Consider the following 27548-nt stretch of genomic DNA (forward strand, 5'->3'; position numbering starts at 1 on the left):
AAGTTAGCCGCAATCATAGATTTTGACCCGAGCTTGTTTAAACATTTTTGAGAAATCTTGAGGTAATATGATATATTTTTGCTTGGTTTCTTCAAGTGGTGAAAAAGAATATATCCCAGGGAGTGTTTTCATAAAGAATTTTGTGGGTTTTTTTCTAACTAATATGCTCATTGGCCAATCAGATGCAAAGATTTCAGTAGCTTATAACAAGTCAGTAGATATCACTGTTTGTTTCATGAACTACTCCCAAACTTACCTGTAGAGCTGTCATGTCTGGTTTATACTGTCTTCTAAAACCCCAGCTAAACATGAGATAAGTCAACATCTTAAAGGCATCATGTTCTTCCATCTAAAAAAAACAAATACAATATGAACAACAATTGAAGGAAAAATAGGTACAGAATCATTATTTGTTGTGCTGTAATTTCTGGTTTTTATCATGTAAGTTGAAGCAACAGCACCACTGCATGGGCATGTTTTAAATATGCAATATTATTATTAATAAAAATTGGACAACTGAAGTAAGAGATTCTTGTCAGATTTGACTAGCCATAGATAAACCATACATTATGAGCACAAAATGCGTATGACCAAAGTTAAATGAAAACAAATCGTCCATATACATGTATATGAACACCTGTTCACATCAAAATCTTCAATGTTCAATTTTTATTTCCAATCTATGTCATACACTATATTCATATTGTATTTATATACAATGGCATACCCATTACAAGCCAAGATGAGTTGAAAGGTACGTGCATTCTCCTGTTTCAAAATTTATTGTAAATACAATTTCCCCCTCATCATATTTATCAAATAGCTAGGTAATGATCAGATGCTCAATATGCTAAATTGCAACAAATTATATTTGTTATGATTGAAAAATAAATTGAAAACAAAACTCACATGCATGAGAAGAATTCCAGCCACAAAACTGAGGCCTTGGCAGTAACCGACCTCTGCATCAAGGAGTGAATAGGCCTTCAGAAGATTGAAGAGAGACAGCTGACCACGCCCAAGAGCATTGGAGAAATATGGATGGTTTGGGAAAGTGCGTCCTGTCAACAGAAATATAGGTAAATTTGCCTAAGTTGAATCTTTAGGAATTACAAAATTTCTTTTGACTTTGGAGAGACTCCACTTAGAAGAGGTACAGTGGTGCTATAAAGTTAGGGAACACCACAAGAAAATGAACAAATTTATAAGTGTTCAAATTCTGCCATGTTATAGATATTTAATTGTGAAATCAGGTGATAAAGTAGTACATTCAATAAAGTTTGTTTCTCTGGGCTCACCCGGCATTGTAGTGTTGTTGTCTACATTCAACACTCAGCATGAATGAATTCACTCACTATCTAGCACCACTGTACAGAACATGTTTTCAACCTACGCAGAGATGCCAACCGTTACGGATTCGCCGTATTTGATCCGATTTTATTCCTCCAATTACGGTGTTACGGCAACAATAAAAAGGTTACGGAAAAAACAACTACAATACGTGTGTATTGTGTATTGCTTTGCTGTGCATGTGTATATATGCGTGTATTGTGTATTGTGCATGTATATGCGTGTATTGTGTATACATGTATCGTGCATGCAGCGTGTGTGTGGCCAACGGTAAACCAACAGGAGTTTCTCTACTGAGATTTCTATTGCAAGCGCCTCCGCGCGCTGCGGCTGAATACACAGCGAAGTGCGGAGTGCAAGCCGCGGTTCATGCATGCACAATGTCAATGGCGATTGGGTGGTTGAGCGTATAAACGATGCTACTTCGTGGGATGTTCCTGAGAAACTCCCATTTGTTCCTGACAAATATGGTAAATATTCCTGACAACCATCCCTTTAGGTTGGCATCTCTGCCTACGTGTTGAAAACGGTATGTTGGCTCAGTTGATAAAGCGTCGGTCTCACGATTGGGAGGTCGTGGGTTCAAGCACCGGCTGCGTCAGACCAAAAGACGTTAAAAGATGGGAGTTGCTGCTACCCCGTTTGGTGTTCAAACATTCAAGGGATAGAGCTACGTTGATCTGGTGCTGCACAGTCGCTGCAGGGGCCACGATCAATTGGGCCAATGAATTTTCAAAGTATTTTTGTTTCAATTTTGATTTCAAACAATAAAATATGGATTTTCCTTTCCTTTTTATTTTGCATAGTCAAAAAAATTTGCTTTGACTTACGCAAATATTCAACATATGGAAGGTCCATGTATGCAAGTTTAGCTGTAGAATGTGCTAAACCACTTACACATCTCCTTGCATATAAAACAAAACATTAAATCTTACGCATGAATATGATCTGAGAGAGAAAAAAGCAGGGGTATATGCAATGTATTGCAATCCATAATTGATGTATGGAGAATACTGAAGTAAGGTGGACTGAATGTTAATTTTACCCAAGTCAATGGGGATAGCACATTGGTGTGTTGTGATGGAGGGGTTATATAAGATAAACTATTTACCCAAGTCAATGAGGATAGCATGTTGGTGTGTTGTGATGGAGGGGTTATATAAGATAAACTATTTACCCAAGTCAATGAGGATAGCATGTTGGTGTGTTGTGAGTTGTTTTAGAAGCTCTGTGTATGGTTCAGATTCCGGTATCTGAGATGCTCCAGGGACCATTCTTAATAGATGCTGTTCAGATAACATCATCCAAATATCACCTCGTCTCGTCCTCGGTACACCTATAAAGATGGACAAAATTGAAATATAATACCAATTTGTTCAATTTGTCTGTAGCACTCCATACATCAGTAGTATCTCCAAGTTAGAAGAATAAAGTGAAGTTGAATATACAGTGGGGCTAAAAAGTGAACGCCACCAGAAAAGAACATATTTCAATTGTTCAAGTTCTGCCATGTTTTACATATTTAATTGTGAAGTCAGGTGAGAAAATAATACATTCAATACAGTTTGTTTCTCTGGGCTTGCTGAACATTGTGATGTTACTGTTGTCTACAATCAACATTCAGCACGAAGGAGTGCATTTTCTGTTGGGGTTCACTAACTTTTTAGCACCACTGTATATCATAGTGACAGGGTATCAGGATGATTGACAAAACCTCAAAGTGCTGAGTAGGATCTTCCAGGGGAGGGTGGGGTGTTTGTTTGTTAGCTTTCAAAATAATACAACACAGAATATCAAATGTGTTTACATACTATACAAAAAAAATCCATAAAGATAGATTAATGGACGGATTGGGGGTAATGAATAGACTACTATTAAAATGATGCCACGCCACCATGTCAAAGGGAAGAGATATGCCTATCCTCTACTTCCTAGGATTGTTTCATAATACATCATGTCACTATCAATACTGAAATTACTACAATGACTTAGGCATACTACATGTACCAACCACCTACAGAAAGCCTGGATGGAGCAGAAATATCTAAAGGAAAAGTCATATGAAAAATGTATATTGTATATTTTCAAAGACATTTTGGAAAGCAGGAATGCTTTGCCAGTAGCAAGAAGGGTTATAAAACTGAACTCCAAACCTTGTCGTAAGAAAATAATTCACAGATATTTTCAAGACCACAATTTTTTACAAAGATCATATGCAGGTCTGCAGTTTTGTTAACTACGAATTACAAAATGAGAATTAAGTGTCTGGTTCTAATCTATTAATGATAATAATAATGAAACTTGTTATTACATTGCCCAACTCTAATGGTATAAAAGTCTCTGAAGTACTCTGTGATAACGTGGCATAATTTTCTTAGTTGTAGAAGAGTAGCACTTGTGTGCTAACTAACCGAAGATATACATCCCCTTACCTTCTTTGAATAACGTATTGATTTCATCATAAGGTATGATGGTGTTTGCTCTGTTAGGTATAGCAATGAGTTTATCCCATTGCTTTGTGACCTGAACCAGACATGGTGTGATTTCTTCATAGTCCAACTTCATCTTCTTCTCAATCACTGCATCTTGACGCGCTGGTATTGTTAAAAGATATTGTCAAAAGATAATAATAAACAGGTTATTAAAAGAAAGCAATCATCATAAACATCCAGTAAAATTCTATGCATCTAATAGGTTATTGGACAGTATGAGTCTAATTAGCAATTGATACATTTCATTGTAAATATACATTCCAGCCAGATTAGAAACTAGCCAGATTAGAAACAGTTATTTGGACAGGCTCACCTTTGTGCACAAACAATATGGCCTGCAAAATGAAATAATATCTTACCTGGCTACATCCGCTACTGAATTCTGTTACAATACAAAGTCCCTGATCTATCAAATATGATTTCGAGTCTCTATTACTATTGATCACTGAATTCTAAATCCAATATGCTTTCAAAATGGACATTACAATTCCAGTAGGTTCAGAAACTTTGAATGCCTAATTCAAAACTTGATTCATAGACATATGACCTTGTAATCCCTTGTTTTCTTTATCCATATGATTAAGTATAATCTGAAATTGCATCTAACCCAGCAAGATCCGTCACTGAATTCTTTCACAATACAAAATCCCTGTTCTATCAGATAAAATGCTTAATTCAAAACTGAATTCATAGACATAAGACTGACCTTGTATTCTTTTGTTTTCTTTATCCATACGATTGAGTATAATCTGTTCCCTAATGGCTCGTTGCCAGAGCGCCCTCACTGCTAGTCTGGAGGTGAATCTCTTGACGACAGGACTAGATTTAGATTCCTTCTTTTCCTGATTGTCTTCCTCTTCCTCCTCAAATACACTCTCGTTCTGGTCTGGAAAACCTGGGCAGATTCAGTAGAAAGGAGAACATTAGAAAAGGTATGCCATATTTACCTTACATTCTTCTGTGATTGGGGAAAATTTCATGATATATCAGGAGAACACATCACACAAGTAAAATATGTTTCTTCAAAACGTTCTAATAGTTACCATCATCTATGATTCATTATCATAATCATCATTATCGCGGTCATCACCAGCAGCAGGAGCAATATCAGTATTCAAGATTATCATAAAATTTGTACTGTTGTGATTGTTTGAGTAACTCTCCATGTCATTCTTCTAAAAAAACTTCAATTTAGAATAGTATATCTCCATATGTATATCAAACATTAAACTTTCTTCATGTCAATTTTTACCTTGCCTAAGATTGAGAGAATTGAAGGTGACTATAAATCATCTTTATGTCATCTAGAAAGCCCCTCTCTTTGTGTTTCATCTGGATTTATAATATCCATTCATTTTCAGTGACCAGACTTTATTTATGATGGCAATGAGAGATGAGAATTATCTTCGCCTGGCTGGCAGAAAGGCGTTCGTTTATAATGCGCACTGTTCAAAATGTTCAGGGCACCAGAGAGTTTATACTCTTCTGCCTGACCAAAATGAATGGGATTTGACACGCGTATAAATCCTAATATCCTACTGCCAGCCAGAGGAAGATGCACCATTTATTCTGTGATTTGGAATAAATGGGAAAATTGGAATTTGTCAGTTTCACAATTTCCTTGATGTTTTATGTAATGTATAAAGACATACTAATTTGTAGTTGAAACTTTTGTGAGGAATGACACAGAATCTGCCAATAAAAAAAAACATAACCACCATAGTAAATCACTTTAAAGATTAAGAGAACTGATCAAGAAAGTGAACTTACGAGGTGGTGCCTTGCTCTCACTCATCGGTGTCACAACTCGGTTGAAGATTGCCTGACGCCATGAGGTACGGGTACTAGAGGTCATCAGTGGGGTACGGGGGCTATGTCCAGGGGGGCTCAGAAGATGTGCTCTTCCACCTACACTCATTGCCCTACAAGTAGGATAAATTCAGAAGAATTATTTCAAATTTAATGAAATAAACTCAATACTTTTCTACTTCAACTGTCAATTTTGAATTTTAGAAATAGTTATTGACTTTATTCTTTGAGGATACATAAATTTTAGTTCTGTTAATTCACGACGACTTCAAAGGACGGAAACTGAATAATTCTTATTTTAAGTACGTAAAACACGGATCAACCACATGTCTTCAGACAATAATTCATGTAATAATTGATACTGGTTAAATGGCAAGTCCCATCTATTTGCAATTTCTTTTGCTAACAAAGAGGTTAGCCAAACTGGATAGAAAATAAGCAAATTAAATGATATCTAGATCAATTATGTTTCACATAGATATCACAAAATGTTCATTTATACTTACATGTATGTCATAAATGTGATGGAGAAATATGCCGATGTCATTCACTCACTATTATCAATACGTTTTATTAATGATACGTCATAATCTTCCTTTTCACTCACGAGAATCATCTATATCAAAGCTATCTTCCTTATCAGAGCAAGTTACCATTAGGTAATTTGGATAAAAAGATTAAAGCCATGATTTAGTCATCTGAAAGAGTAACAGTTTCTTAATCTAAAAACAAAATAATATTTCTGATCTTACCTGATCAGGGGTGGCTTCTGCTTGGGGGCTCTGAGGGCTTTGAACTGATCCCCTTCAAACTGAAAGGTCCCCCTTGGTGAGGTGGGCGTGGTCGGGGTGAGGGGCGTGTCTCCTAACGTCCTACTCCTCTGCCTCATCGGTTGCGGTGTGATGATGGAAAACTGTGCAGCATCGGCTGATTGCTGCTTGGTAGGGTGATGGGGGTGATTGGGGTTATGGGAGTGGGGCTGGGGGTGATGGGAGGGGTGGGGTGGGGGCCTCCTCCCCTCTGGAATATCTGCATTCTCACCGGAGGTGGTAGAAGAAGCAGTAGACGTGGTAGAAGTGGTTGATGAGGGGCTGGTTAGGGGTGATACAAGGTTGGGTAGTGGGGGTGGGGTGGCGCACGGGGAACCAGTAGGTGAATCCTGGAATAAGAGGAAAGACGGAATATGGTTAACTTTCTGAAAGCCAATTCTACTCGAACATACAGTATACATGTAAATGTGTTGTGGTCTAGAGGTTTTGACTCTCATCTTTCAAACAGATTGTTGTGTGGGTTTGAAGCGAGAAATGTATCAACATTGTGCAGCACACAGGGGAGGTGAATGGGCAATTGGTATAATTAATTCCTTGAATGAACTGAGCGCTGCTGATGAAGCGGCAACTTGAGCTAAAGCTGGGTAATAAGTTGTGCTTTGTATTCTCTGAAAGAAAAATGCAATATAAATCCAGCTATTACTTCGAAACTGAAATAGAGGTAAAGCCAAATATCAATACCTGTCCTTCAAAAATGATTTGAATTCTTTAATACTATGTTGTCTCTCTGTTGTAGTTTATTTGTTAGACTAGATGTTGAAAATTGTTTTCTTATTTCTGTTTATCATTGTTTGATTGTCCCACTTACCTCTCTCCCATTTTGTAGGACAAGCCTGTCAGGACCAGGACTACTTCGATGTTTGTTCTGAAGGGGAAAATAAAGCAGTAAAGCAGGTTGGATTTTCAATATCAGATCCTGGCAAAGGACTGAAGATAAATGGACATTTTTAGATTTGGTATTAAAGGTCAATATGAATGAGATTGGAGTCTATGAATGAAAACAGATAATAAAAATTATTGAACAAGAAGATAATGAAATATGGCAAACGGCATGGTAATAATAAGGGAAATTTCCCTCCTTAGGTATTTTTATATCCATCATAATTTGCCAACTTAGAGACCCTGTATTTGAAACACAAAACAAGGATATGGCAGAGCTGCCAACCTTAAATGTGAAAAAAAATTATTGCTTTTTATCTTATTTTCAAATATAAAATCCTGTTTTTTCTATAAAAATATGAAGAAAAAAAACATACCAAAATCATAATTCTTACAAGTTTCAAAAATCCTATTTCTAGGGGAAAATCTTATTTAGTGTCACTTTAGGTTTATTTCCAATTCGTCTAATTGCCAACTTGTCTACTATCTTTGGTCTACCATCAGTTCGTCCACTCACCACATGGTCTACTTTCATTTAGTCTAACGCCATTCCATCTAATAACCAATTGGTCCAATAGCCATTTAGTCCATATACCATTTAGTCCATATACCATTTGGTCTAATTAAACTAAAGTGTTAATTGTGCAAAATGAATGAAAAGAAAGTGGGTATCAGACCAACTGGTTATTAGACATAATGGTAATAGACGAACTGGTGATTGGACGAATTGATGATTGGACCAAATGGTTATTGGACCACCCCCCCTCAATACTGTGTGAAAAACCATTTATAGTCAGAATATATCACACACACACACAAATTCTGCTCTATAACCTTTGAGTTAATGTGATTTTTTTTCAAGGGTGTATTATCAAGAAAAAGAAACTGTATAAAGGTACCAATCTCGTTCATACATTAGATATAAATTGAATGACCAAATATGAGCCAATTGACTAATGAATTTGTTGTGCCAAATGACCTAATTTATTAATCAAAATAATCATGGTCTGGTTGGCATCTTGCCATTAGTATATAATGCTCAGACATCAAAACAAGGACATTATCTGTGCTCATATAATTAACAGTAACAAATAAATAATACAAAACAGATTATATTTTGAAAATATGCATTTTTCGCATGTAATGCCACAGATCTCAATAAAAACTATTTCATTCAATGCTATCTAACATGGCTCTTCTTTTCAGAACTATTTTTCAAGTAATGTTTGTATTTGATGTCCCCAACAAATTGGGAAATAATTTTATGAATTGGATGTCATTATACTGACAGACATGATTAAGAGTAACAATTAATTTCTCATAAAGGGGGGGGGGGGTTCACAGTTGATTAATAAATACTAAATTAGATCATCTAATAAAAGCAAGAAGCAATTACAAATCATACTATATCAAACTTAAAGCAAAGTGAGCAGTATCTGTGTCCCTTACACTCTAAATTCCAAGGATCTAAAATAAATCCAGATTGGCTGTGAATGGTAACCAGCCAAATTTTGGATTAATTTTTAACCTTAACTTAAGGATTAACTTTTAAATCTCAAATGATTTAAATTCAAATCTTTGAGCTTTATGTTTAAATCCTAATGGTTTAAATCTTACTCTAATATTCGGCTGGTCACTATTCTCAGCCGATCTGGATTTATTTGAAATCCTTGGAATTCAGAGTGTACATGAACATGATTATTAAATTGTTCACATGATTGAGACACTATGACAAAACCAAGACTGCTTCATAGACATGATGCCAACCTTGAAGTAGTCTACAAGCACAGACTCAAATTCTAAACATTTACAAATTATACCATGTCTAGGTTTATAGAGACTACACTGAAGTCTGGTTTAACTTCAAACCATAGTCTAACTCTGTGCTCAAATTACAGGAAGCAAAAAGTGTCAAAATTTAGTTTACATATTACATCTACTGTGCTCTTTTCTTGATTCTTCAACTTACTTATCAGTCATTCCCAGGCAATTAAGAATTGTTTTGAATCAAATGAGTCTATGAGTCTATGAGTATGAGCCGATACATTGGATCTCTACTATTATTTCAGACTTATCACTGTGCAGTATGTGAAAACCAAGGGTATACGCCTACTAAACCTAGAGTGTAAATAATACCTTTGTGGCTAACACATCAAGCCCATAAATAGCATTCAATACCACAAAGCTAACCATGAATTTTACTGGCTACTCCTCAGCTGTCTAACACCCCTTTCATAAACCCATCCTCCAATTAGCCGCCTAAGAGTAATGCGGATAATTCAATAAAAATTGCGTTCACAAACTCCGAAAATAATCTGCACTATTTTTACGAGCGCCCGTCCTGAAAAAGGCTGATAATCGTCATGACAACTATACACGCCCACTCCGATGCGGTTGTGTTGGAAAAGGGTGACCTTGTGACCGCACCATGGCAATTATCCGCATTATTTGGAAACGCGTTCATAAAGTCAAAATCTGGTCCCGATGACGCTATTATGCGGATAATTGCAGCATCAAAATAATGCGGATAACTCTGGTCCTCCTCCGATTTTACGACCAAATTATGCTGCTATTAGCCGCATAATTGGGTTTATGAAAGGGGTATTAATGCTGTATTATTTGTGTAACATCCATGTTTCAATGGATTACTGACAGGGAACAGGATGAAAGGGAGGGTTGGTGGGTCAAAATGGAGGGGGAGGAGAAGATGTGCCTCCCTCCCCCCACCAAAAAAAAAAACCTGCCTGGTTCAATTTTCGCTGTGTTCATAAGATTTAATCTTTTATTTGTTTAAATGACTATTCATTCACAGCCATCTCTGCTTCTCAGACACAGACACCAAGCAGTGAAGCTACACAGACAAATAGTAGGATACCCTCACACAGTAACAATGCATCATCCCTATACGCATGCAAACAGTCAGTAATGGCGTGGCCAACATCTTCGCTTCCAATTTTGTTTCCGTCTACTCACCTCCCCCCCCCCCCCCGCCCTTCAGGAAGATCGAGGGTTAAGTTTTCAAGAAGCATTTGAAATGAAGGATACATGTACATGAAAATCCATTACGTGAAAGGATTCTCCTTTGCTTGGAGTGTGATGTTAACATGTAACTTAAACTCCAAACCCATTCTCCTTCTATCCATCTCATTCAATCATTGATGCCATCCATTCTCTAAACAATAAAGATTGTTGGACACTGTAAGGTTCAGGATGAACTGAAGAAGTTAATTTTGAACATTCCTCACCACCCCCAACAAACACACACACATCATGTTCCATTACAGGGATAAAAGCTTTCACAATTGAACTGTTTCAAATATCTACATAACTCACATGGATTGATACTCCAGATAAATGGTATTACATATCCACTTTTAAGGTAACTCTACTTTATCAAATATAAATAAATGCTCATTCGTTTGAATATCGATCTGAAATGTAATTGCTAAACGGTTTACATTAATTCAGTATTCCTTCAGCAATAATTATTTAGCATATCATCAATCACTTGAAAGGAAGTCTACAGAGCAAAAATTCTTACAAAATAAAAATCATAATTGTCTAAATAACTTTCTCTTTTAATTTGTTGAAAATATTTTAGTTTACCTGCTCTTTAAGGATTTTTTTGTTCACAACTACACACGTGTTGTGGTTTGATATTAATGAAAATAAGTAAATTACATGTACCTTACAATGTTAATCCAGAGCAATCATTGTGAACAGCCTCCGAAAACCACTTCTCTTTGTTTTTATGTAACACTACACTATGCAATGAACTAAAAATGAATAAAGTTACTTGATAGTTGAAAGTTACCTGAATTTACAGTCATTGAATTACCAATATTTGTGAACATTTTATGAAATAGACACATAATTTTCTTCAATTGTATATCATGAAGTAACATGTAATGCCTTAATTGGGTTGCAAAAACTTACTACATATGGCAAATACATAATGGTTGGCAGCCCTGCCCGAGTAATACTCATTCACTAAAGCTGATAATGTACACCACCACAAAAAATTGTGTCATTACATGCAGATAAATCGATCATGATTTCAATCTAGAAACTGGCCTCAGGGCAAGAAGAACACTGTCACAACTGTTTCTCAACGCTTGCTATAAATAAACATTTTAACCCCCCCCCCCCCCATCCTTCATTTTGCAATAAAGAAAATCTTAAAGAGACACTTATGAAAGGTCAACCTATGAAAACAGGATTGCACTAAAAAATGAAGAACAAGAATAGATAAGAATATCCTACCAACTTTGCAGGCATTCAAATACATACTCATCTATTCTTGCGCAATACCATCATAAGCTGTCAAATTGGTAATGAAAAGACAAATAAATACAGTGCAAGGATGATGATGATGGTGGTGGTGGTGGTGGTGATAGAAATGGTGATGGTGATGATGATGATGGTGGTGGTGGTGGTTATAGAAATGGTGATGGTGATGATGATGGTAGTAGTGGTGGTGGTGGTGGTGGTGATAGAAATGGTGATGGTGATGATGATGATGATGATGATGGTGGTGGTGGTGGAAATGGTGATGGTGATGATGATGTTGATGATGATGATGATGATGTTGATGATGGTGATGGAAATGGTGATGGTGAGGATGATGATGACGATGATGATGGTGGTGATGATGACGACAACAACGACAACAATGATGGAGATAATGATGGAGATCAAAATTGTTATGATGATTATTGCAATAATGATTGTGATGATCATGCATATTTACAGCGAGAACGCCAATAAAGGATTCATTCGTTAAAGATGGGTTTCAAACCAATTCCAAAGCTGAGCTAAAACTGAATAGGCAATAGGCAACTAGAAAGGTAGATTACATATTTAATGGTGAATACTTCTGATACTTCCTTTACATGTTTGCCCAATACTGTTACTTGTAGATCAATAAATTGAAAGGTCATGCCTCAAAAGCCTGAAGGACGTTAGATGCAATCAAGATCAAGTGCTTCCAGGCCCCTTTCCACCTAAGAGTATACATGTACCTAGACTATGAATTATACAAAAAAATGCTGCTGTTATATTAAATTCTTTCTTCATTTCTTCAATACCAATCTGGAATTACAGCCATTTGTCCCTATTAATGAGGAAGAAGAGGAGAAACAGAAGAAAAAAAAAGAAAAAAGGAAGATAAGGTGGTGAAGAATTACAAAAAAATCAAATCTGAGGAAGAAGCAGTTAAGAAGAAAAAGACAAATGCGGAGGTGAAGGATGAGGATGTAGAGAAGAAGGAGAAAGAAAATGAGAAAGAGAAGGAGGAAGATTGGCGAAAATATAAAGTAAAAAGAATAACAGTTTCTTAGGTCCTTCACCTAAAGATAATTTATCTTTCTATCCAGCCCCTTTTGAATGTTGGTTTTAAAACCCCGGTGATCCAACGCAAAGATCACTGCACTGGGGATGATCATTCTGTATTAAGACATCAATGGTATACGGGCATGAGTAAACACATCTCTCAAGACATTGATTGTCAAATGACGTTATCTGTTTACGCTGCTGCATACGCAAGCAATAGTATCCAATCAGATGTATCTAATGTGATCTATTCTTGTGATTTTTGGAGACCACTCATCTCATCCCAAGTTTTAAAGGTTGGTAAGGGCAAGGAATCAAAGGGGCAGCTTCCCATTTCATGTTCATTTTTTATGCATGTACTGTAATTATTCTTATACAATCTTAGCCTTTTTAAAAATCTTACTTGTATCTAACTATGTTTCTTTGTTTCCTTGTTTCTGTGTATTTTTGATATTTTTTATATGCTCAATGTATTTTAATGGACTTGAATAAATAAATTTAAAAAATAAAAAAAAAATCAAACATTTCTTTTCTTTCACAATGTATTATTTACTTTTATATTTTCAAAAAATAAAAATAATAAATGAAAAAATGAAATATTTATTTCCTTTAAAATGGGAGGAAATCAAGAAAAAAAAGCAGAGATACAAATAAACTAAGTTTTTATATATATATTTCTGCCAATAATTAATAATATAAAATAAGCTGTGCCTAATCATCTTGAAAATTAATTAACATTCAATAAAATCATTCCATAATTAGGACACAGTTGTTTTCTAATGCTTTTATTATGTTGCTTTATATCTCTTTAATAGCTGACAGCAGATCAATCAGAAAGCTTATTTTGTATTTCTACACGTGTATCTGGTTACTTCCTTTATTTCAAAATAAATTCACAAAACCGTTATTGATGTAAGGTGGAATTCTGGGTGAACAATACACCTCCAAAGGATGATGGAACCTTTAAAATCTGACCTAAAATTGGTTATATACCTGCGAGCACACGCACAGATGCTGCATAAACGCAAGACTAGGAGCAGGGGTAAGTGTCCGGGGGTGGAACACCATTCCTAATGCAAATGTACCCCAAGGCGTTGCTTTTAAGGGTAACACTGGTTGTTTACAATCAGGAAATCAAAGCACCATCAATAATTCATACTTTCTCCCGTCCAAGATTTCTCACCTATTTGAGGTTTTTGTTCGTCTTCAGTACAATACAGTTGAAAGCTTTTGGCACAAGTGATTTTTGCCATTGCACAATTTGCATATTACAGTATTTTCATTGAAAATTGCATTCAGAATAACTCTGCATTTTTTATCGTATCTCTTCTGCCTTCAATTACTCATTTTGCCTTTAAGTAAAATTGGCCATCTAGTTAAAAGCCTTTAAAACATTTCTCTATACTTGGAATGAAATCTACAAAATCTGATTCACAACCTTTTCTTCCACAAGTCACACATAGAAGGCAACATTTCACAACCTTACGGACAATGATCATATGTCAAACATCATGAATAATAAACTGACCAGAATTCAATTTTTAAAGCTTAATTTATTAAACTCCACTTTTGATTCTTGAATATTTCCTGTTTTGAAAAAAAAAAGTCTTCAAATGGTTAGAGTCCCTGCAAAAAGAAAAAAACAATCACCTGGTCCAGTATACACAAGCCTAGCATCTGATCTTACAATTGATTTATAGGATAATAAAGATCAATTAAAAATCAACTACACGATCAATCACTAACATTTGTGTTGGACAGGGCTCTTAATGTACACACTCAACCTCAAAGAAAATAAATCTTAAAATCATTTAATTGATTTGTCACTAAAATAAAGTCAAAGAAATATGGTAACCACTCAAATCTCAAGGTGCCATTGTACCGTAGAGTGGGCGTTTCTGTAGGAAGAAAAGGAGGGTAACTCCTTATGGTCATGTGACCATTAGGGCCATGTGACCTTTAATAGCAGGTGTGTTGGTAGTTGGGTTCTCTATTAGAATTAATAATAAACAATGATTGCTACTCACTCTAGTTAGGAGGTTCTCAAAGGAACTAGTCAAAGACTTCTTGGCTTTCTTCAAAGATTCCAGCTTGGATGTGGTTGGTCTATTGGAATCTGACTTGTATACTTCCTATGAAATTTGAAGAAAAAAAAAGTCCATGAAAGAGCAAAAAAATTTAATTATTTGCAGAAAAAAGTGGTCAAAAATCTTGTGCTCACGTGTTTGAATTTGATATTGACTCTGAAGTAATAATCGCATTCAAATCATCAACGTAAAAATAGAGAAATTTTCAATGAAAATAAAAGTTGAATTGTACATTCCATAGGCCTACCATTTCATTATAACACTCACAACACCCACCAATTAATTAATCAATAAAAGCATGAATTAGATTTCTTTTTAAATGAACAAATGAATGAATAATCAAACACGCCCAGAAGTAAGGAACATACTGTCTGCAATTCAAAAACAAAGAATGAATGTAAAGAGACTTTAAACATTATTATATCATTGACATTTCAGCATAGATAAAACTACAATCTTCAAACATCATTAGGTCTGCCTTGACCACTCCATCTATACTATCCCCACCCCAAGATCAAATTTGTTTGATTATATATTTGATATGGGTGTCACAAAGAGGGTTCATATTTCCATCAAAATACTGCATCATCATGACGGTCCATTTAGCGACTGGTCCTTTGATCCTTCTCATAAGCAGTCTCTTTGCATGATGTATATTGATAGGATGATATGGGTGCTGCTGTGATGGTTACACAGACCCATCAAAATATCGTAAGATATAACCCTACTGCAAAATATCATAAGATATAACCCTACAGCAAAATATCATAAGATATAACCCTACTGCAAAATATCATAAGTCAACCCTACTGCAAAATATCATAAGATATAACCCTACTGCAAAATATCAAAAGATATAACCCTAATGCAAAATATCATAAGATATAACCACATTTCAAAATAAATTTCCAAACTGGTTTCCAACACCACTTATGATCGCTTCCAAGAACGCTGTCAGCATTCACATTAGATGATAAAACTGGTTTCCACTAAACTAGTTTAAGAATGTAGATGAGAATAGGGTCTTAGTTTTACAAGCACAAGAAAATCTAACCCTTGTAACATCTAACTAAACTAAAATGAACCTTATCTCAACAGTCACCACCACCTACCACCACCACCACCATTCATTGGTTAAACACTTCAATCAAAGCATCATTGCATCCATCATTGTTACTACCAACACTACCATCATAACACACCACCATCACTACTATATAACTATATGTGGACGCGTCATGGTCTAGTGGATCTGACTCTTGTCTTTCAAACAGAGGGTTGTAGGTTTGAATCCCAGCCATGGAGTGTTTTCCTACAGCAAAAAATTTATCCACACTGTGCTGCACTCAACCCAGGTGAGATGAATGGGTACCTGGCAGGATTAATTCCTTGCATCCACTGAGCGGCGATGATGGTAGCTCGAGCTATAGCCGGGGTAATTATAGCAAGCGCTTTGTATCCTCAGGCAAAAAGCGCTATATAAATCCAGCTATTATTATCATCATTATTATTAGCACTCCTTCATTCCTTCATTATATCATACCTTTTGTTTGATTTCATCACTAATATGAGTATGGTTCTGTTGTTGTTGCTCACACACTTTCATTAGAAACATCATGGCAAGGTGGTTCTGCTCCTGCTGGCTTGAAACTTGACAATTCTATTATAACAAAAGCACAAATAACAAACAAATGAATGAACAATGATGATTCATTGGTGCTAGATTTATAAGCAAGCATTTAAACCTCTAACTCAATTATGAGAGGATTTCCCTAGAAAGCGATTTGATGAATAGCACAACAATGAATCAATCATTCAAGGATTGGATTCCATAAAGAATATGATTTTGACATTGTGCCATTAATGATGAAAATTAAGCAGTAATTATGTATGTGCAATATAATATTAGATAGTCATTAAAGGAAGCCTTGATAATGAAAAAAAAAACTGTTCAGAATATTGCCTTCAAAATATTTTTTTAGTCAAATCTACACAGTAAAAATACTATTCATGATTTGACTGAAAGCCATGAAACTACATGAACCTTACAGTAGTTGTTTAACAACCATGCCTTAACAATTGTTTAAGGATTAAATATCAAAATTATATTTAAAAAAAAGAACTTTCTTGTTTAAAATTTTAAACACATTTTTAAACACAGTTTAAACTGTTTAAACAACTACTGTAAGGTTTATATTAGTAAACAGCATTGCATAAAAATGTATACAGCATATTTACTGTGTAAATGGCTGCTTTAATGTAATTTTCTATTCAGTTGAAACATATTTTTTACTTGACATTTTTTCCTTTGTTCTTAGACATGATTTATTCCAATCAACCCAAGTGTTTTTTTATCATTATAATCTGTATTGTTCAAAACTAATCACTTATTACATTACACATCCTGTTTTTATGTATCAATATTAAGCAAGACTACATGTAATAATTTTGCAAAAGAGTATCTTCAAATGTATGATCTACTTTTAGTTTATTTTGTACGAGATATCTTGTATACATGTAAGTATAAGCACAAAAAAATCTCCTCTTCAAACATACATGAATTGAATAAATTCAAAATAATAGATTTCCTTTAAAAGAGATATCTCATTTTCAGTTTCAATAATTGATATAAAAAATAGAAACATTCATTATCTGATTATATCAATAAAAAAACATTATCCCTGATATTAATCTCTAATAATGAACACACTAGAATCAAGTACAATATCAGGAGAAAATGTGGAGTACTCACTAAATAAAAGTTTAATGGAAGCTTAAAATAGGAAGAAACAATGCAATGAAACCATGTGATTAAACACTCTTCCGGAACAATTTTTCCATTTGGGTTTTTATTTTTTAATTTTGATTTATTGATAATAATCTGCTTTATTGAAGTGATTAGTGTTTTAACTAAGAGAGAGTAAGACAAGCTGAAAATAGTACTAACTGGATTTACACTAAGTTGCTAAGTAAGATTTTTTTCAATATTTGTCTAGACTCTATCCTAAATAATCAAACTTTTGCCCAACTGATCCGACTATCAAAATACAAGTAAGAAGTGAATGGAATTCATCATATCCAGGCACCTAACAAAAAAGATGCGTTTGATTTAAAGAGGAAAGTAGCTGTTAATATTAGCTTTTTTCAATATTTCTGTAAATCCTTGACATGTTCCCACCTTTATAAACAAACTTTAATTACTTTTGGTATCTGGTTTAGATATTCATTTATTCAAAGGTTTCCTATTTAGGTGCACCACTCAGCCATAAGGCTGGATGTATATGGGTCAGTAAACATCAAGGGTTCCAGTATTTACACTGCATGCATAATCAAATAGCTCAATCTATTTCTGGATTTCTTTCTCTGTCTTTTTTTTGTTTTCCTTTGGCATATTATGTTTTACAGTCACGAGGTAAAACGAACATGGGCGGTATTCTGAGGTCATTTTATCTCTAAAATATTTTATTTTATCTCTTAAAATGAAATTGGTATTCTAAGATGACATTTTATCTCTCAGATAAAATTTGAAGTTTTATCTTGCGCATAAATTTTATCTTTCGTATCTATGATGATACGCAACAGAGCAGTGGCTGCGTAGACATACCCATCGCGTATCTGGCCATTGCAACGTGGGTGATGTGCTTGCGCCAGAGTTACTTTGAAGAAAAAAATAAAATAAACTTAAAAGAGGGTAGGGGCTATTTTATCTCAGCTTCGTTGATTTCGTCAATATTTCTAGGTGAATTAACTCCAAATATTGACATGAAAATGAAGAAAATTTATATACTCCATGAGAACAACACCTCAACATTATTTCTGTACAATCAAGAAGTATTTCATGAGACTTTTCTTGACTAATATTGTCTTTGAAATTATGGTTGAAAAGATGCGATAGACTTCGGAAAAAAAATGAGAGTATTGTCATTTTTGTTAAAAAGAAATCTCTGTAAAGACGCACAAGCGTATAGTGCAAGCGTATTTGAAGTCAACGAATTGACGCAATCTCACTCCTTCGCCACACCTCCTAGCGGAATGGATTTCCATTGGTTGAGTGATATGAGAGAGCTATAAAAGCGCGTTTCTAATTGGATACTGATTAAAAAATAGGTGTGTCTTACAGAGATAAAATTGTTCTCAGAATACCAATTCGGAGATATTTTAAGGGTATTTTATCTTACTGATTTTAACAGAGATAAAATATTTTATTTTATCTGAGATAAAATGGATCTCAGAATACCACCCCATGACTGTTTAAAAAGACATTAATCAATTTCATTGCATTTACATTTTCTCTATTTCCTGTACTCTCCTTCAACCTCAAAGGCGTACTCCAGGCTGAAAATAATTTGATTTGAACAGATGAAGAAAAATCAGACCAACAAACAAAAAAATTGATCATTATCAGAAACGGCATAACAAAGTTGTGACATTTCAAAATTTGCATTATTTCAGTGAAACAGTTCTGTGCACATCTTCGTGAATATTCAATGAGAAAACTGATGATGTCATATCCCCACTTGTTTTTTTTTTTTATTTTAATATATGAAATTATGTTTAATCAATTTTTCCCCCAAGAACTAAAGAAAGTTGGATTGAGAACTGATTTAATGCATTAGATATTCATTTTTTTCAGAAGGGAGACATATCATTCACACTTGCATGAAAACAATTATGATTTCATGTAATAACATAAGAAACAGGAAAGTGGGTATGTGACATCATCAGCCCACCTAATGAATATCCATGACGATGTGCATATAACTGTTTTTACAAAATATTGCTGAACTTTAAAATCTAATAACTTTGTTATTTGTTATCAGATATTGATGAAATTTTCAGCATTTTGCTCAGTGAAGTTTACTCTTCTTATTTAGATATGAATACCCCCTTTAAATGCATGTTCTTCATTCTTATTCAATACATTTTTTGATGTTTTAAAATTGGACTTACTCTCATCTGCAGTGCAAACGTATTTGAAGAAGACACTCCCAAGGCTGATATTTGTTGCTGAAGGCGAGTCCAAACCAGCTCTTCATTTAGACCTAAGATGACCCCCAAAAGAAAACAAAACAAGGGCATTAAAGAGATTATTATATTTATTTATATTATTATTTTTTTTGTTCTATTTATTTTATACTACAGGGTAGGCCTCTTCAGTTCTTAAAACTGCTTTACAAAGGCGCCCTGCAGTTTAAAATACATGTCAAGATAACTATGAACAACAACAACAACAACAAACAACATCAAAAATACAAAATACAAAATATCTAACATCAGAAACAATTAACACCAAAATATAGAGTGGGAAGTGACAATTTAAACATACATAGCATTGTAAATCAATGGAATATCATTTCGCTCTTTATCAATTCGTATGAAAGGCTTTGCATGATTTTTTAAAAACTAACAAGGAGGTACAAACTTGTAAATTTGAAGGAAGTGCATTAAATAATTTGGGTCCGACATATGCGAAAGATTTTCTTTTATGTTCAATTCTAGCTTTGGGAAGCTGAAGGGGGCATCGTAAAGAAAACCGTGTCCTGTATTTCACGGGCTGTTTACATACTAAAGGTTTTAAATAATTTGGAACTAAATCATTCATTATTTTATATACAAGAACACAATACTGATATTTTATACGCTGATCTACTGATTGCCACTTCAGTGACTGCAACAAAGAATTTGTGATGTATTATAATTTTTTTTCAAAAGCATTCTGGCATATTTATTTTGAAGTTTTTGTATCTTATCTAAATGTATTTTTGCACTGCTTCCCCAAGATGTAATACAGTAATCAATGTAAGGTAAAATCATAGAAAAGTACAGCTTCTTCATGATATCAAAGGACAGTAAGTGCTTAATCCGCCTTACACAACCTATTGCCCGAGATATTTTACAAACGATATTAGTAATATGTTCGCATCAAGTCAAGCCCGGATCGAGCATGACACCTAAGTATTTAATCTTTTTTACATTTTCTAATTGTATGTTCCTGAATTTCACTGACAAATGAGCACCCCTCAACTTTTTCTTTTGACCAAATACCATGGCTTTTGTTTTTTGCGGGTGTAAATGCATATTATTTAAGTCTAGCCATTTACTTATTGAATCAAAATCATCTTGCAAATACTTTTGTACCTCCTTAATTGATTCACCGTGATTAAAAATGGCGGTATCATCAGCATAAAGAGAAATTTTAGAATGTACATGCAATTTCAAATTACACATGTCATTAATAAAAATACAAAATATCAATGGACCCAGTATAGATCCTTGTGGGACACCTGATTTTATCTTCAAAAATTCACTGCGACAACTGTTAATCATTACAAATTGCCTTCTGTCTGTTAAATACGATTCCATCCAGTTGTATTCATTGCCAGTAATACCATAGTACTTAAGTTTTGCAAGTATAAAATTGTGAGGAATAACATCAAAAGCTTTGCGTAAGTCCAAGAAAATACCACCAGTAACATGTTTTCGGTCCATTTTATCATACAAAAAGTCTGTAATCTCAGTTAGACAAGTGGCAGTAGAATAAGACGGTCTGAAGCCAGACTGACAATTTGTAAGTAGATCATTTACATTTAAGTACTTATACAATTGATCATGTATTGCTCTCTCTAGTATTTTGGACAGGACTGGAAGCACAGAAATTGGTCTATAATTGTCAATATCAAATGATATGAGATGATTAAATGGCTAGAGGCTCATCCTCATTTTAATTGATAAGAAAAGATGCACTTGATTCAATTCCTCTCAAGCTGTGGGTCCATTAAAGAGGAAAAGGTAGCTAAAAAAATTTCCAAGAAAAAAAAAATCCTCTGCAAATTTATAAGCCTGAAAAACTTACCATCAACTTGCATCCATCAAATTCACAAATAAAGTTAAGTCAAATTATTCGGCTTATTCATTGTCTTTTACTTTCCATCTACTCAGGATTAAAAACTTATTTGACGTTGGTGTTACTTTCCAGGGGGTTATACAACATGGGGGTAAAAAGGACATGAAAGACATTTATCATTATTCAATTGAATTTGTTTGTGTCACTTTGTTTGATTTTTATTGTGTGTTTTGTGTATGAATGGAATCGATTCACTCCTTTGCATATCGACCAGGATGCGCACAAAACTGTTTAGTGACATTTGAGTAATTAGAAGATGAGGCTTATTTTCATTTTGCTGCCTTGCTGATAATGAATATCAATCCAACACCAACACTAAAACTAAATTTGAAAAATCCCAGTGTGGTACAAAGAAAATCAAATGTATCACATCCAATATAAATTCATGCTCATCTGATTAATTGTCCTATTTTATTTTGGGAAGGCCATAGCATAAAGAGAAAATGACCCACAATTTAAAGGTCAGCTTGTTTGTTTCGGTTGATCAAAACTCGTTTCCTCATCAGAGATTCGCTTTGAAATTATCTGGAGTTCACGACCGGCCAAGCATCTCTGTGCTAAATAAACTCATCCATTTTCTATCATGAAACTGAATGACAAAAATCTTACCAATATAATCAACACATAGTGAAATAAAACCAAACCAAGTGGATTTGCCAAATTACACAAGTTGTGAATTAGTTTATGCATTTTTTTTTCATTTTCTTTTCAAATCAAGATTGTGGTGTTTATGACTTAACTCTCTGTTTAAAAAAATATATTTTGATACATAAACCAATGAGTTGTCAGTTCATACGAGTTATGTATAAGGATACCTTTCCTAGCCCCTATCTCCTCTACTCTCCAACCCATTTTTTCCTTGTTTTTATTTCCCAACTCTCCTCACCCCCCCCCCTTCTTCTCATTATCCCCTTCCTTTTATTTTTTTCTTTACAACCGATTTCTCTTTCAGCCTTTTTTCCCCTTCCCTTTCCATTTTCCTTCATCCCCTCTACTTTTTCTCTTTGTCAATTATTTCTTTGTATTTATGTTTTAAAATCCTCACCCTTTATTCCCATTCATTTCCCACCTCTTTTCTCTTTTCTGGATCCACCCTTTTCGCTTCCGTCTTTTTCTTTCTCCTCTTTAAATATCTCCATCTTTCATATTTTCCTTTTTTCCAACTATCTTCTCCTCCTCCCCCCCCCCCTCCCTTCTCCTTCACTAGTTCTTTCTCTTCCTTTCCTCCAAAACAATGCAAGCCCATACTCATCTCCAGTTTGTTACCATAGCAACAGCCCCAGACTGATGCTTGTTTCTCTCACCGTGTTTACACAGTGACTCAGCTCAGCGATTCGACATGTGAGTCGTGCTCAACACAGCAATTTTATGCTGTGTAAACGCGATCAGTGTGATCTGCGAGCTGTGTCGAACAAAGCTTTTTTGATCTGCCAAAATCGTAGGTTTCAACCTGCGAGCTGAGTCAGATTTGAATATTTTTTCATGTGTAATCAGAAAGTCGTGTCGAACTCGCATGACCTGGGTCAAACACGGCACATCTGTGCCCCTGCCTTTGCTTGGTTTTTATAAAAACTTACACTTAAAAATTTGTCTTCAATCCAACTCTTACGTAAAACGTATTTGGAACAGATGTAAAGTTACACCAAAAAATTATATTCCTGAAATCCGTACAGCTAAATTCCAAAGGGCTGAGATTTGTTAAATCCTATGTATTGTAGTAAAAGGTTGCTTCTTCATGATGCAGTCCATGCTGACAGTATTCAGCACAACGGTCCGCGGAACGTGTCGAACTAGCTCTTTTTGTTTCAGTATAAACGCGATCACTTTGCTGTGTTGAGCACGGCTCGCACGTCAAACCCCTGAGCCGAGTCACTTTGTAAACACGGTGTCTGCATTGTGTAATGAATAGGACAGTTTGATCCCAGCCTGGCATTAAGAAATGGTTCACATTACAAATACCGCTTATCTATGTCTTGTCATTCTGACAAGGAAAAGCATGTTCTGCCTGTTGTTAGGCTCATGATATACCAAGGAGCTTCAAACTGTTTGAAGCTCCTTGAATGTACCTACCGTTAAATTAAACATAAATTCATTGTGTAGTGGTAACAAATAGGCGAATAATTTACATGTATACCTGAGACAATATTTATTAAAATGGGACCATAATCAATCTCACAAGCTTATCTGACGTTTACTACAGCCAACTGAACCAGGCTAGCTAGGGCCGTTCAGCTCTAGCTCTGTGCGCATAATATGAGCTTCCATGAGTCAATGATCGTTACATTTACACAAAGAATTATCTGAAGTGTAAGTGAATAATGGTACATAATCAACAAGTTCATATTACATGGTAAATTCTCTCTTTGGAAAAAAATATATTTCTCAAACTATAAGCAAAATTGAATGATGAACATGGATAATTACATAGATTTAGATACCTGTGTGAAAGCTCTGATGTCTGTTTACATGATTTACTTCAATATCAGTGAATTCTTAAGTTGCCTATAGTTTATTGTATTAAACACCCATGTAAAAGCTCTCCAAGGTCTCTACTTCATCAGTGGATCACAAGATTAAAACTAATTGATGACTTCCTTGGTGTGTGTCTGTCTGATGATCCAATCAACAGAGTTTCTCCTCTCAACAAGACTCCTATCACTGATCTGATTCTATTAGTTGCTTCCTCCATTCTACAATACATGGGATATAATTTATCCACCTTGATATGCAAGATTCTGTATTGGTTCATGGGCCATATTCAATCAATGTTTACTACCAGAGAACCATGTTTTTTATTGGCTGGTGAGCCCTGTTTCAAAGGTTTTTACCATTGAAGACAAAGTTGTAACTTGTAATGAAAGTGAATTTTATGCAATGGGGCAAACCATGTACCTACCTACTCTATTGATAGTCGTATCCAAGACACAGGTTTATGCAATCTCAAGAAAGCTGATTTTGCATTTGTTGGTGTTCTAAATATTCAAAATTCTGTAATCACCTTAATTTTTCGCATTCTATGCAAAACAACTTTTTGTTAGGGTGGTCTTCCCCTTTTAAGATACCCCCCCCCCCCCTTTCTTTCTTTTCAGTAAAAATAATGAGAGCAGAAAAATGAACATAAATGAACATGAGCTTCAGAGCTATTATTTGGAGGGTAAAGAAACTTATTGTCTCTTGCAGAATCCTGGCACCAATAATGCAATCTCCAAGAACAGTGGCTTTCTTTAATAAAACAAATTGAAATTTACATTAAAGTCAAATCTTAATCTCGTGTTGTCGTGGGTATTTCTCATATTCTTCTTTTCTGTTGATTTTAGATAACTATATTTGATTACTCTCAGAGCATATATGCATTATTCAGGAAATGGAACATTGAATATCAATTAATCACACAAAATGAAACTGGAGTTAGTCAGAGCTGACAAAGTTTTTTATCAATGTCGGATATAAATGACAAAGATCATATAGCCATATGTAGATACTCCTGCTTACCCCTTCGGAGACTGGCTAATTTTGGTATATTCTATGCAGTTTCCATTGATCCCAGCCCGCATATATACAGGTTCAGTTGAAAATAATGAATTTATCATTTTCATGTAGATACAAACTCTGATCAAAATACGAACTGACAAGCAGAAAGACAGAATAAAGGTTTTTTTTAAGGCAGTTACCTCCTCACCACCTTCCCTTCCCTTCCCCTACCTCCACCATCCTCCAAATACCACTCCCTTCCCTTTCCCTCCCCTTCCCTTCTCCACAATCCCTCCACTTCTCTTCCCTTCTCCCCCCCCCCCCCACCTTCATCCCTCCCTTCATCTCACACTATTTTCATCTTCACTCAGCACCCCACCCCCCTAGATTGGCATTCACACCAATGGTTGCACACCCACTCACTTCACACTATGCTAAACCCTGTTCACACCAGTATCTTCCCATCCTTACACTCTCAACTTCACCTAGTCTTCACCTCCCTATCCTCAAAGTGTTAAAAGGAATACCCAAATCATATTCCTCAAATAATATGCATACATTATCCAGGTCTTGACAAGAATTTCCTTACAAGATAATAATCTCTACAATATTGGGCTTATTCTCTTAATCATGCAAATTCATCATTCACAGTAAAAGTAGTTTTTCCTCTTTATAATGTTTCTATAAACCACCACGCATACATTATTATAATTCAATTGATCTTCTCATTATCCAAACCACAATCACAAAATAATTTATAATAATAAGAGGTGAGTGGCTATGTTAAAGGGGTGGGAAACCTACACTACATGTCCCACACTCATAGGCCCGTATTCTGAAGTCAGGTTTAACTAAGACCATGGTCTAACTCTGTACTAAAATTATGGGAAGCCAATAAAATTTTGTTTACAGTGACTGCTTCTCATGTTAACTGTGCTCTTCACTAATTATTTAATGGTGAAGACAATTGTCATATTTATCTTTCCTAGGCAGTTTATAATGTTTTGGGAGTCAAATGAGCTGATACATTTAACCTCTACTGTTAGAGATTTATGTAACAACTGGCTTTCCATAGTTAAATCACAACTTAAAACCAGAGTTTAAATTAAACCCGATTTCAGAATACAAGCCTTAATATCTAGCTAGCTAGCTGTCCAATACCTATTACAAGTCAGTAACTATGGGATAGCTCTCTTTTTATTTGGGTCCCACATTTGTTAATGATAAATTTAGTTAAAGCTTGATGCATACTAATTAGTAATGTTCATTCCCCCTGTGACTACCCAAACCACACTCTAAAATAATTTTGGTATCAAATTATTTCATGTTTTTTTCATTTCATAAATCGCTTTATTATTTAATAGTTATGACTTCATGTAAACTTCTCTATGAGTTACTAGTACCAAACCACAATATAAAATAAAAATGATGGGAGCCTTTATCTTGAGGGCACACATATAATGAAAATATTACACCACTGAAATATCAATATGATGTAGAATTTTATTTGCAAAAGCTATTAAATCCTTTATAGCTCTGTTGCACAGCGTTAATTTTACATTACACCAAGATGTAGCCATTTCTTTCATCATTATACTTTTCATTTGTAGAGCATTACAGCATTTGGATGTCTGGAGCGAAGAGACAGCATATATATAACATCTCTTTTTAAGACTTCAAGCTCAGAATAACACTTGAGAGTAGCATGTGAGTATTGATTCAAATGAGACACATTGCCATGCACTAGGCTCATCTTTTGGGGATGGTTGGAGAGGGAATAGATGAATACCAAATCAATTCTACTTTGAGGTGAATCAATCTATTCTGGAAGTGAATTTCTGTAAAAACATGTCCCTATAACTGAAAGACTGGGAGGAGCAAGCGTATTATAATACACGAGTATTCTCTGGTGTACATATTACCTTGGAATAGAGCTAGGTAGGTATGGATGAGCACATTGGTTTCTGACCATTTCCATCATGGCCCGGTTTGATTTTGTCAGACCTTGTGCAAACTTACCTTCTACTTCTTGGCAGAACTTATGTAGTTTGTGCATGGGGCAGGTTTCACAGATGATGTGTAGTTTGTTGTGATGAAGAGCCGCATTAAAAGCCTGTCTCAATGTGTTCATTATACATTCAACCTGCAGAAGCAAAAAGACAAAACAAATAGAAGTGGTATTACAAAAACAAGGCATAAGCAGTGTTGTGTCTCGCCCACTTGTAAAAGTAACCAGAAATATTGTGATTTGCCACGGGCACCCAACAGAATTGTATCAAAAGTTCATTGTTAAATAACTGGGATGGAATAACGTTTGTCATAAGAGTCTTGCACTAAACTTTAATGTTGACCTCAAAATGACCTTTGACCTTACCATGTGACCTCTGAACACGAT

At 35.0% G+C, this 27548-nt stretch overlaps 1 protein-coding gene across 1 annotated transcript in view; it reads right to left on the reverse strand.

Moving 5' to 3' along the window:
- The window catches only part of LOC129261040 (TBC1 domain family member 1-like), a 36026-nt gene extending 8735 nt beyond the window's left edge, over positions 1–27291 (reverse strand). Inside the window, exons 1-12 of the mRNA XM_054899083.2 lie at positions 27173–27291; positions 19729–19820; positions 16322–16438; positions 14719–14823; positions 7290–7346; positions 6404–6810; positions 5613–5764; positions 4549–4737; positions 3783–3944; positions 2528–2686; positions 910–1061; positions 257–349 (exon numbers count right to left, since the gene is read on the reverse strand). Of these exons, the coding sequence (XP_054755058.2) occupies positions 257–349; positions 910–1061; positions 2528–2686; positions 3783–3944; positions 4549–4737; positions 5613–5764; positions 6404–6810; positions 7290–7346; positions 14719–14823; positions 16322–16438; positions 19729–19820; positions 27173–27284 (1797 nt within the window). The 5' untranslated portion in view covers positions 27285–27291. The remainder of the gene's footprint in view (positions 1–256; positions 350–909; positions 1062–2527; positions 2687–3782; positions 3945–4548; positions 4738–5612; positions 5765–6403; positions 6811–7289; positions 7347–14718; positions 14824–16321; positions 16439–19728; positions 19821–27172) is intronic.
- Positions 27292–27548: the final 257 nt, after the last annotated feature.

Source organism: Lytechinus pictus, unplaced genomic scaffold (assembly GCF_037042905.1).
Source record: "Lytechinus pictus isolate F3 Inbred unplaced genomic scaffold, Lp3.0 scaffold_19, whole genome shotgun sequence".
NCBI lineage: Eukaryota > Metazoa > Echinodermata > Echinoidea > Temnopleuroida > Toxopneustidae > Lytechinus > Lytechinus pictus.